A 12,061-nucleotide genomic window follows, 5' to 3' on the forward strand; every position below is an offset into this window, starting at 1 on the left:
GGTAGGCCATGTTGCGGATTTCCTGGTCGGTGTTGTTGTTGTTGTTGTTGTTGTTGCTGGTGGCGGCGGCCGTAGTGGTAGAGGCGGGATGGACCTCGCAGATGGTGCCGGGGACGATGTTGATGTTGAGATCCCGGGCTAGAGCTTGGTACCTGGGGAGATAGGTCGCGGACTCGGCGCAGGCGGCGATGAAGTCGGGGTGGTCGGGGCACCACGAGGTTAGGTGGTACTCGGGGAGCACGGCCAGGTGTGCGCCCTGAGTAGCGGCCTGTCGAATGAAGGCCTCGGCTCGGTTGAAGTTGTCTTCAACAGCGACATCCTGGCAGGCGGGTGTAAGTGAGTCGTGGCCCATGAGACAGTGACATCATCGACTCACCTTGGGAACAAGTTGAATAGTTGCGATTTTGTAGATGGGAGCCATTGTGGCCTGTTTTGTGATTCTTGTTGCGATATTATATTCTAGAGCTGATAGTTTTAGCTTTTGGGGGAGGGAGTAGGAGAAAGATTAAGGGTGATAGTTCTGGGAAAGTGTGAAGACGATGCAGATGTCCAACGGCCGGAGACCTGTCGGCGCCGAGCTTCGGCTTTCGGTCACTGCTACCCCACTTTGGGGGTTGGGGGCAGATAAAAGAGAGGGTGATCTCGACGCACAGGTACGCACAAGGGCATAAATAGGAGAAAGCTCGCATATATATTGCCGTTTTCTCATTGACTTGTTTCGTGACGCCGTAACTTGCTGGTGGTATCCAGCCATCACCATAAATCGTGATGCGAAACACCCGGCCCTGACCATTCTCAGCTCAGATGCCACCGTCCGTCCCTTGCCATGCATGCCGGTCGTACTGCCATATCCCTTCCCGCCGAACGCCGTCCCTCCCGCAATGCTATGTCTTAAAGAATGGTGCCGAATCTGCACGTGTTAGACCAAGGCCCTGCAAAGTAGGAGGTGGACACTTACCCAAAGGTCCGCTTGATGCTGCGGACGTAATACTCAAGCCAGTTCCGCTTGGTCACATCCTCCTGGCCGACGGGCACACCCTTCCACTCGACGCGCATGACTGTGACCTTGTCGACATCGTTCTGGTCGAACTCGATCTGGAGCGTTGAGTAGTGGCCCGCCGGCCACTGGTCCAGACGCCAGCTCTGGACGATCTTGTTCGGCTCTTCCAGCTCCAAGAACTCGCCCGAGACGTTGCCACCAAATAGCTCAAACTTGCCGCCCTTCTTAGCGCCCTCAAATACTTTGGGCGGGGCCCGGGTGAACGCGGCGATTCGCTCCGGGTCGGTGAAGGTCTTGTAGAGTTCTTCAGCTGTCGTGCGGAATTCCTCGTTGTCGGTCACTTTAGTCGTGTTGACAACGGCGCCGCTGGTGCTTTGCGAGCTTGTCGTTGCCGCCGGTTTGGCAGCAGCTGGCTGGGGGTGCAATTTGGGGGTGGAGAAGCCGCTGGATGGGTTCGAACCAGGGGCGTGCTGGATATCCTTGCCGTGCTCGGCGATAAGGGCGGCGGAGAGCTTGACGAACTCGCTGCGGAGCTGGGGGACGAGCTTTGACCGCACTAGATCCTTGACGGGTTGCTTCTCCTTGGACTCGGAGTAGATATCAATGTCGAACTGTTGCCACATCCTTAGTTCGCGGCTCCAGGTAACCCATTGTGAGGGGTAAACCTACCACGAACTCATCCTCGGCGAGCTCGTGCGAGACCTCCGGGACAGTAATGGTACCCGAAACATCGTCATCCTCGGCAGTGGAGCCTGGAGCGCAGAGATTTTAGCCCACCACTGGACAAATCGACAATTACGAAGGAAGTTTGGAACAACGCAGGGCGCGGGAACAAGTGTTTGTAATTCTATGGCAATACGTACCTGTGTACTCCAGAGTTAATTTGACATCAAATATCGTAATGACCTTGCCCTTGCGCTGTGCTACGTCGACGTCTCCGTCCATGCTGATGACCTTGCTGATCTTGGCCTTCACATCCCCCTCCTCCGCCTCGATCTTGGGGAGATTGTCATCGAACCACTTGCGTGCCCACGGCGACGCATCCTTGTTCACCCAGTGCCAGTTGTTGGGGTTGTGCAGAACCATGTTGGCGGTTGTCGAGGCAGGGAGAAACCTAAAGTCAATACTTGTCTTGGTCAGCAACAGTCTCTTCGAAGCTGAAGCTCGAGAAATTGAATAGATTGGTGCTCGATCAGAGATGGCCTGGTGGACCGCAGCGTCTGTCATCAAAGGAAGGGAGTACAAGTCGCCCTATGACTGGTGCCAGCTGAACAATCATCAGGGAGCAATTGGCGTGTCTGTGTGCGCAGCATGCGAAATCATGAACATACCGAGAAGTGGGTTGATCGGGGTCAAATTAGCCGTCGTTAGGAAGTTTGTTAGGGAGAAAACAAATGGAAAAGAACAGAAAGAGATGCGAGAAGGGCGAGGCTCGCCCAGATGAAGAGAATTGGGGTAGCTGCTGAGGAGCAGCTTGGAAAGCTCTAGAAAACTCAGCGGGCTCCAGTTGGGCGGGGAGCAGGGGGGACGCGCTGACTTTCACCGCCTTTGGTGGGGTCTGGTTACTGCCGTTTCTGCGGGACCGAGATCCAGACCAAACACACCAAACCAACCAGCCAGCTCATCGTTCCTGCTTCTTGATTTCCGAGCCATCTGTGAAAATCCCCTGACGATCCTCAACCTTGTTTGTTATACATACCACTCTATAACTGGCGGATGATTGAACGCAGGTTCAGGCCCCCACACGATCCTGTGAACTCCAGCAGCCGCCCGAAATGGCGTTTCAACATCTACCGTGGGGCTCATTTGATAGCAATCCGGAACTGTCTGGACTCTGGACTCAATCAAGTGGCCCAGGCCTTTCCAAGCAGCCTACAGCTTTGCACAGCGTGATTTTGCTGCTCTTCGCTGAGCACGCATCCCACTGATACCCTCACCGTCGGCTGGTCGAAGCGGGATTGGACCACATCGACATTTCTCGCCGGACGCATGAGCTGAACATCGCCGAAGGTTTGGAGTTAACTTTTGACAATCACAGCCAAAGCAGTGCCGGATGATTTCCGATAATACAGGCGGTCGAACACGACTGGTCATGGCGGGAAACAGTCGATTGGTTTGACGGAGCCCGAACTCGGTGGGTTGCTCAAAACCCGGAGTGCTCCGAAATCCGGGCGATTTCTTCGACACGGACACGGGACACGGACTGCGGCACCCCAACCCATCGAACCCGCTCTCCCGAACCCGGATCTAATTAAAGAGCACTTCGGCCCCAGCCGGTTGGAAATGCGCCCGCCAAGACTCAACGGCCACAGTTCTCTTGGTCGAATATGTCTTGAAGTGGCACTTAGCTTGCCTGTTTGCGCATCATGTTTAACTAGTCGATGCATTCGGATCTCGATCATACCTCACCAGATCATCTCCAGGATGAGTCAAGCCTAGAGGTCGCACTCGGGAACGCCCTCTTCCGTTGCTATACTGAGGCTGGTAATAATATCGCTTGCCTTGTTTCTTGCATCGTATTTCGTCGACGACTGTGACGCTCATGCGGTTCTGTTTGCTAGCTGGATATTTTGAGCCACCAGGTAAGTTGGAGTCGACATCCACAATTGGGATCACTCATCACCTAGTTCTCTTCGGCATGAAGGCTTTCCGATGCCAACTTATTTTCTGAAAGTCACACAGTAGCCTATCACATTGAGCAACACCCACCGCTATTAATATCTCACTGCACCGAACCCAAGGTTTTTAGAGTGTGTGGGGGCTTCGGCTGATACCCGTGATATTGTGTCTAATTGGGCAACTTGAGTCTGCCAGGACCGCCTCATCAAGCTGAAAGAGCCAAGGGCTTCTGGACCCAGCTGCTAACTGGGCAGACTGAGCAGTTTTGAGATCAGATTTCGAGTTCACAACCACCAGTCCTACGAGGTTCTGCTCTGCTGTAACATAAGGCGGTAAACCGGATACTTCCACCTTCCCATATCGGCCAACGAGACAAGGCACACCGCCGGCACAGTTTGGCTCGCAGCTTGCCTGAGTTCAGGGCTGAATTATTGGCAGAGGACAACTGGCTCGTACAAAAAATGGCATCGACTTCTAGTTGGGGGATATGAGCTTCACATGATTCTTCATCGGGTTGACAGACGGAAATCTGGTTCATCATCCGGAAAGCTGCGGCGACGTGCATTTTCTGTCCGAACATGTCCGAAGTTGCGGAGCGGAGCACGCGGAGTCACAGGGGAGCATCTGGCATCTGTGAATGCAACGACAAGCAACAGTCGAATCATGCGCCAAGAATCGAGCAAGGGGTTAAGCGCCAGCAGCATGCATCACAGCCCATGCACAGCTTCTGGCGAATCATGGTCGACCTCCTGAATTTTGCCCAGAACCAAGAATAGATTGCCGGCACAGACCTCGAGCAACAGCCCAATCATGGCTTGTCACCCCATCGGCCGACGCTTTTTCCCCTCTTCCGTCGAGAGTACGCTCGCCACAATCGCCTTCTGAGCATGGCACGCATGGGTCAAGGGTCTCGCTGTTGGAATGGGCCGAGAGTGACGGAGTTGACAGTGAGCCTGGTGCAGTATTCGTGTGTATGTTGGCTCGTTGGACAGACTTGGCAGGGCAAAGGTGAGGATGTGTCCCGGAACCCCTGTCGAGCCCCTTGAGGCACGCTCCGACCGCTCTCCAAGAGCCTGAACGCTTTCGCGACACGGAGTGACCCCGTCTGCGGATCGATGTAGCACCTGCACGTCCGTGTCTTGCTGCACGACTACTCAGTATGTCCAGGTCAGGTTCGGATGGTACATGTTTCTGAGGTTGGACAAGAACGGGATGATCCATTGGTGATCGCCATCAGAGAACTCCCATCCCGTGCCCTCTTCGGATGTATGTTTCTGCTGCAAGCGGAGCGTCTCGATAGACGAAACACGACATTGAATGGCTGGACGTTGACCACCGTCGACTCGGCAGGCCGCACCGTTGAAAGGCCAGCCAGCCAGGGCTGGTTTCGGGAGCGCAACCCCTCTTGGTCAAGGGAGCAGGGTCGTCGCCGAAGGCACCTGAAAGAGCCAAGGCCGCCCTCCCACCCCCAGTTGTCCACCGGAAAGCGGGAGGGGTGGCTCCCGCTTCTCAATGCACGTTCAAGAGTTAATCTACCCACCCGCACCGCAACTCCCACCACACCAGGGGGGCTGATAGGTTGCGGAATCCACCGTCGCCTCTTCTCGGCTTCCGTGTCGGGCCTGGAGCAATCCTTCTTTACCTCCTGCAACGTTCCCACCCTCCGCCCGCCTCCAGCTGCAGCTTGCACCACCTCGCGCCGCAGCCGCGCTTTGGGAGGGACGACAGCTTTTCAGGTCGACTTTGACTGCTTCGACTACCGGTAGTCATCGAGATCTCAGTACGATTACACGGCCTATCCGAGGTCCGGATTTGTCTGGCGAACCCATAAGTCGACATCATTCACTTGTGAATGGCGTGGTGACCGCGTCGTGTGGCCTCTGCTGTCGCCTCGAGACAGCTCGAGGATCGTGAAAAGGGATAATCAAAGAGGGCCCTTTAGAGTGACGGCTGTGGGTGAAAATCTTGGTCTAGCTCCAAGACCCGAGTTCGACAAACGGCGCCTCCTCATCATGATGAGCTCCCCGCGAGATCCCACGGCGCGCCTTCGCGCCGGGTTAAATCCGCTTCACACAGCATCGTTGGGCGGATTTCATGGCCACAACCCAAACCATACGCCGGTGTCGGCCTTGTCAGTGAGTTCCCACGGCGCCTTCTCGTCCGGTCAAACTCCCCTGAGCGCCATCCAGCCATACAATCCGCAACAATGGATCTCCTCGCCGGTCGCCGGTCCGGTCCCAGACCGAATGCAGCACGTCCAAGCTGCCCAGCCCTACCAAGAGCCTCAAAGTGAGCTTCCCGAACGCTCGTGCCGCATTCTTTGACTAACACGGCAAAGCGTCGCCCATACCTCCCCCGCCCTACTCTCCCCCGCGCAGCGGGCGACCCATGAGCATGGTATTCGACCAAACCCAGGTAGCCAACGTGTCCGTTGCCAGAGCCCCTCCGCCCCCGATCCAGCGTGTCGCTACGGAGCCGCCGGTTGCAAACACGTCGTTCCCTCCCCCTCCCGGAACGAGAGGCGCCTCGCGCGAGAGACGATTTGGGCTTTCATCGCTGGGGAGAAGGCGAGAGGTGGAACAAGCAAGTCCGCCCATGGAGCCACCACCACAGACCAGGTCGTTTAGTATGCTGTCGCGTGGTGTTGTTAGCCACCCCGGGCCGTTAACGCTTCAGATACCGCAAAGAACCGATTCAGATTCCCCTCAGAACATGGCCCCCGGGGCACGACGAGCGGCTTCTACCCCGGCCGTTTCCACGCCGACATCAGCTCGATCGCGGTCCTCGTCGCAAGTGAGGTGGGATCCCGCCATGCCTGTTCCACCACCCCCGCCCGGCCCGCCGCCATCGACGGCGAGGTCCCAGAGTGCCCAGCGAATGCCAACCGGAAACGAACCGATCGTATCACCGCCGACCCGACGACCACCCCCGGGCGGGATTGCTGCCCTGGGCCCGGTGCCGCTAACACCCGCAAATTGGAGAGATGGCGATAGCATGCCGGGACCTGGCTCGCTAGACCACGAGCCGCCAAATAGGATGGCTGTACATGCTGCCGAAACCCCAAGTCCCGAGAGCCCCATGGCGAGCCCAGAGCCCGAGTCGAGCGCTTCGGCAAGCCCGGCTGCGGGCTTGACGAGGAGCCCAGCCGTGAGGGGCGACAAGGCTCAGACGTTGCTTGAACGGAGGAGCGAGAGTAGGACAAGGGGGACCACCCGCGGCTCGATCGATGCTTCGGCGAAACCACAACCCCTCTCCGATATTGTGATTCCAGGGCCGTCTGGGGGACTACAGCGGCGACTAACCATCAGCCGCGGGACGCCGCGGACAGGCAGAGCGGGCGATACCCCCAGAACAGCCGACTCGATGGAGAGCGGGCAAGAATCGCGAACGCCACGAGCAGATGGGTCGGCACAGATGCTGTCAGGACAGGTAACACCCACGATGTTGTCGCCGAGCGCCGGGAAGCAACCAGAGCGCCATGCGCTTGCGCCGAAAGCGCTGCCCACCCCACCCACCGGTAGCCGGTCGTCTTCGTCGCATCGGGGGATGAGCACGGGGCCCTTGAGCGCTCCACAATCTCCTTCACTCTTAACCAAACATGTAGCTGTTACTCAGAGCACCGAGCAGTTTGCGCGGGGCACCATCGAGCGCTTTGCAGCTTTCGCTCGGAATGAGGCGGCAGCACCAAATGATGCCGAACGGGTTCGGTTGTTCGCCGAGTTCTTCGTGAGCGAGTCGAGGATACGACGGGAGCGGTATGGGGCGGCTATCGGGGCTATGGGCTCAGAGATTTTGGACTTGACGCGTGATTTGTTCCGGCCGATGCCTGCCAGACGAGAGTCCACCAACTCGGTCACCAGCGGGACCGTGGAACTAACACCACAGTCATCCGAGCCTAGGTCGCACAGGGGTTCTATCGGGTCGGCTTTGGGCGGCAACACGCCGACGTCTAGCCAACCAGCACCACCGTCGCCTAGCCCGTCTGCCAACCAAAACTGGCAATCATCCAACTTTATGCCATCCTTGTCGCCGATCCTAAGTATGAGCATCAGCGACGTACTGGACGAGGAGGATTCTCGTGGCCGTCCCGCAAGCCGCTGGTGGGAAGCGGACTCGACTGGGGCCCCAGGAGGCAAGATGGAGAGGTCGAAACGGGAATCCAAGTATATGGGCGTTCCGAAGGAGGCCCGGGAGGCGCTACAGTGGATTGACGAGCCGCAACCATCGCCCGGCGCAAGCTCGAGCAAGCGCGCCTCCTATCCGCCGGAGAAGTCCGGATGGCACGACCAGGATCCGATGACCACCCCCCAGGCCTTCTCCCACAGTTCGCTCGCCTCATCATCGACACCAGCAACACCCAACCCCGAACATCTGGACGTCTCCCGCCTCGTGACACTGCCGCCCCCGTACCCACGCCACCATCCCGCCGTGAACAACAACCACCCCGAGCTCGCCTCGACCCGCAGCGAGGTTCGCGTGATCAGCGACATGACGGAAGTCGATGGGATCAAGGAAGTGTTCAAGTTGACCAGCTCTAAGCTACGAGCCGAAGCCAGCGAGACGGAGAAGAAACGTCGTCATGCTCTCCGTCAACACCTCCAAGAACAAATCTCCTCCGGCGCCATGGGCTACGCCGAAGCCGCCGCCGCCGAAGCCGACGCCAAGACAGACGAGCAAAGCCACCTCAAAGACCTGGAAAAGAAAGACTTCGACGCCTTCCAAACAGCCGTGGTCATGCCGGTGAACGAGATCCTACAAACGCGCATTAACAGCGCCACCAACCTCTTCCAATCCCTCCGTGGCCGGCTCTTCGACGAAACCCACGAGTCCAACCCCAACCTCCCCCAAGAAGAAGGCGACGAGCAACCCGAACTCCTCGAAAAGCTCACCCTCCTCAAATGGATCTTCGAAGCGCGTGAGGCGCTCCACCGCAGCCTGTACGACCTGCTCTCGGAGCGCAACGACCGCTACCGCGACATGGTGCTGGTCCCCTACCGGCTCGCCGGCCAGGCCGACAAGGTCGCCTCGGCCGAGGCCTTCTTCGTCGAGGACGGCGCCAAGCGCGCGCAGGCGTACGCCGCCGAGGTGCTGCAGCGCACGCAGGAGTTCCGCGACGTCGTCGAGGACACCGTCGCACGCGGCGTCGAGGTCCAGCTCAACGCCTTCTGGGACATCGCCCCCGACCTCAAGCGCCTGCTCGACAAGATCCCCGGCGGCGACCTCGATGGGTTTCATATCCAGATTCCTGCCGCCGAGTTCGGCGAGAACCCGGCGTACCTGGACCATCCGCTGCAGTACCTGTTTAGTTTGTTGCTGCATGCTGAGAAGAGCACGTACCAGTTTATTGAGAGCCAGACGAATTTGTTGTGTTTGTTGCATGAGGTCCGGGAGGCCCTGTGTATCGGCGAGGGTCAAGGCGATGGAGTTGGAGCGGAGGGATGCTGGTCGAGTGGAAGAGCTGAAGGCCCAGGAGACGAAGCGGCTGACGGATGATTTGAAGGAGAAGGTAAGGGTGGTGCAAGACCAGTGGAATAGTGCGTTGGGAGAGACGGTGGGGAATGTGAAGGAGAGGGTGGGGGGGTGGTTGTTGGAGACGGGGGGATGGGATGAGAGTTTTGAGGAGGGTGGTGTTGGCGGTGTTTAGAGAGGGGTTTCTGAGAGAGGTTGTTTGGTTGACATTCTGCTTCGCGCAAAAGGGTTGTGGTGGTGGTATGGTCTAATTAGCATTTTCGACGGCGGCGCCCCTTCTGAGGGTTGTCGTTGATGGCGGTCTTGATACCCCCTTGCCGTTTTATTTCTACACACATGGGCAAAGAAGGAACGAAACAATGATGTATATGAGCTGGGTGTTATGGGAGGGATGGATTTGATGGATTTGTCGGATTCAGGACGGCGATCCAAGCGCGAGTTGTATTCAAGCCCATGCTTGGGAAGGTTATCTGATACCAAAATACACACAACTTCAACTACCTTATGGGTATGGGGGGCAGAAGTATCGTCTATCCCTTGGACTTGGCCCATCTCTCGCACATCGGTCAGGCCAGCCGGTAATTGTTGTATGGAAGTATTTATTCTCTTCTGGGAACCCCTGACCTCAAGTGGGCAAGGGCGTATACGCCGCACACTCCGTCACGTATATAATGTGAGGTACACGTGGTTGATATACGGTTTCTCGACCCGCTTCTCCTCCTTCACGCGCTGCAGAGGTACCGTCAGCACACCCTCCTTCAGATCAAGCCCAGCTTTCAACAACATACCAGAGCAGGGTCGTCCTGGTCCAACCTCCAAAGCCAAACCACCTCCAAAGCCAGATCCATTCGCCAAACGCCACCCAAGCCCATATAACAACTTAATCTACTCATTTCTTTCGTGTACCCCAATCCCCCCCCTCTCGCCCTTTTCCTCTGCCACCTCTCAGCACTTCATTTCCCACTCCCACCCTCTCGCCCCTCCCCCTCCCCCTCCGTATCCACCTCATACTCCACCGGCAAATCCATGCCCACCCGCCGCGCCGTCAGCCGCACGCGCTCCTCCTCGTCCATGCCCATGCCCGGGTTATAGCGCTCCAGCAGCGTCACGTAGGTGCGCTGCGCCCGCAGGTAGGCCACGTACTGTTCGGCTTGCGCGGCGCGCAGATCAGCGGTGGGACCGCCGGCGGCGGCGGGGCTGGTGGATGACTGTGGTTGCTGGAAGTTGTCGCGCAGGCGCTGGTGGAGGGGCGCGCGCGGCGTGCTGAGGAGGGGTCGCGGAGGGAGCTCGCGGAGGAGGGAGCGGTAGAGGGAGCGGGTTGAGGCCATTTTTGAGGGGGGGGCGTTTTGGGGTTGGGGTTCCGGTTGGTGAGGTTGAGATTGATTTCGGCGCTTGGGCGGAGGTTGCTGGTTTGCTTGTGGGAGAGGTGGTGGTTGTGAAAACTGTGGTTGAGGTTTAATCGGGTGGGAATAACTCAACTTTAACCCTAACCCCTATCGCGAATTATTTTCCGGCAGGCAGATTGCCAGAATTATCGTATCTTTGGCTTGACTTAGTTGATTGATTGATCTCTGCGACCAGCATCAACGAAGCAGGCTCAACACCTTGCTGGCCCAATCCGATAGAATGGCCACACCCAGGTGGTTAACACCCACAGCAATAGCCAGCGGGCTCACACGGTCATCCTGCCGCAGGATTGCTCACTTTGGGGGACGCCCACACGCTCTCCAAGACAACCTTCAAATCAACGCTCCCCGACATGCCTCCTCGTCCGCCTCCTCCCGCCGCCTCCCCTCGGGATCCAAACGCACCGTCTCGAAATCCAAGCCCTCCGCTTCGAAATCAACCCTCCCCGCCTCAAACTCCAAGACCTTCACCTCGAAATCCAAATCCCCCGCCCCCAAAACCAACCCCAGACCCCGACCCTTCGCCGAGCCCTCCAACCCCGCCATCTCCTTCCTCCCACCCCCCTCCAACGACCCCAACCAGCGCGCCCTGACCGCACCCGTCCCCCACCACGACAGCCTCCAAAACGCAAGCCGGGTCTTCACCTCCCAACCCCCCGCGCTTCCTCTACTCGGCCTCCCGCTTCCTCACCATCCCCGTCAACACGCACACGCCCGAGATATGCCTGATCGGGCGGTCCAACGTGGGCAAGTCGACGCTGATCAACGCGCTGTCGGGCGCCGACGCCGAGACCGCGCGCAAGGCCCACGGCCTGCGCGCCCGCGGCGCCGGGCTCGCCATCACCAGCCGCACCGCCGGCAGCACCAAGAGCCTCAATGCGTATGGTTTTGGGCCGCCCACCAAACAGCAGCGGCTGGCGGCGCTGCAGGCCGCAAAGGAGGCCAAGGACGCGGAGGACGCGGTCGCAAGTAGGGGGGTGCGGAGAGCGGCGAGGGAGAAGAGGGAGCCGCCGCCGCAGTATCGGCTGATTATGGTGGATATGCCGGGGTATGGCCTGGGATCGGAGGCCGCGTGGGGGAGGGAGATTGAGAAGTATCTTGCCCGGCGGAAGATGCTGCGCGGGGCGGTGCTGCTGATTGATGCGGTGGCGGGCATCAAGGACGCCGACCTGATGGTGCTGGAGACGCTGCGGGACGCCGAGGTCAGGACGGCCGTCGTGCTGACCAAGGTTGATAAGCTGTTGCGCGAGGACCAGCCGGAGCAGCGAAGCCGTGTTGAGGAGGTGTGCTTGAGCGTGTGGGAGGAGTTGAGGAAGGTGGAGAGCGGGGGCATGACGTGGCTGGAGGGGGCCGAGAAGGGGTGGCAGAATGAGGTGTGGGTGACGTCCGCGGGCGATGCGGACACGGATGGGAACGGTGTGGATCATGGGAGCGAGGTGGGCGATCTGTCAGATGGCTGGGCTGGTGGAAGATAAGAGAGCTCTGGATGTTGTTCAAAGGGGAACCCACGGTTCAGAAGATCGTGACGTTCGACCTTCCCAACGGTATGGCGGCGGCTGCCGAGTCA

The 12,061-nt window shown here is 58.6% G+C and overlaps 5 protein-coding genes across 5 annotated transcripts in view; 2 read left to right on the top strand and 3 right to left on the bottom strand.

Moving 5' to 3' along the window:
- The window catches only part of CHGG_09281 (uncharacterized protein), a gene marked incomplete at both ends in the record, with an annotated part of 2,646 nt that extends 2,225 nt beyond the window's left edge, over positions 1-421 (bottom strand). Inside the window, 2 exons of the mRNA XM_001227207.1 lie at positions 153-319; positions 377-421. Coding sequence (XP_001227208.1) covers positions 153-319; positions 377-421 — 212 coding nt within the window. The remainder of the gene's footprint in view (positions 1-152; positions 320-376) is intronic.
- A 533-nt stretch (positions 422-954) lies between these two features.
- On the bottom strand, positions 955-1,945 carry CHGG_09282 (uncharacterized protein; the record flags this gene model as incomplete). Its single annotated transcript, XM_001227208.1, has 3 exons — positions 955-1,611; positions 1,670-1,752; positions 1,864-1,945. 3 exons carry the CDS (start codon positions 1,943-1,945, stop codon positions 955-957), a joined length of 822 nt encoding a protein of 273 aa, XP_001227209.1.
- Positions 1,946-5,631: 3,686 nt separating this feature from the next.
- On the top strand, positions 5,632-9,112 carry CHGG_09283 (uncharacterized protein; the record flags this gene model as incomplete). The annotated part of the gene is made up of 2 exons (XM_001227209.1): positions 5,632-5,908; positions 5,958-9,112. 2 exons carry the CDS (start codon positions 5,632-5,634, stop codon positions 9,110-9,112), a joined length of 3,432 nt encoding a protein of 1,143 aa, XP_001227210.1.
- A 636-nt stretch (positions 9,113-9,748) lies between these two features.
- On the bottom strand, positions 9,749-10,416 carry CHGG_09284 (uncharacterized protein; the record flags this gene model as incomplete). Its single annotated transcript, XM_001227210.1, has 3 exons — positions 9,749-9,817; positions 9,877-9,973; positions 10,100-10,416. 3 exons carry the CDS (start codon positions 10,414-10,416, stop codon positions 9,749-9,751), a joined length of 483 nt encoding a protein of 160 aa, XP_001227211.1.
- A 431-nt stretch (positions 10,417-10,847) lies between these two features.
- Positions 10,848-11,969, top strand: CHGG_09285 (uncharacterized protein; the record flags this gene model as incomplete). Its single annotated transcript, XM_001227211.1, has 2 exons — positions 10,848-10,857; positions 11,113-11,969. 2 exons carry the CDS (start codon positions 10,848-10,850, stop codon positions 11,967-11,969), a joined length of 867 nt encoding a protein of 288 aa, XP_001227212.1.
- Positions 11,970-12,061: the final 92 nt, after the last annotated feature.

This window comes from Chaetomium globosum, genomic scaffold, assembly GCF_000143365.1.
Source record: "Chaetomium globosum CBS 148.51 scaffold_6 genomic scaffold, whole genome shotgun sequence".
In the NCBI taxonomy this organism is placed as follows: Eukaryota; Fungi; Ascomycota; class Sordariomycetes; order Sordariales; family Chaetomiaceae; genus Chaetomium; species Chaetomium globosum.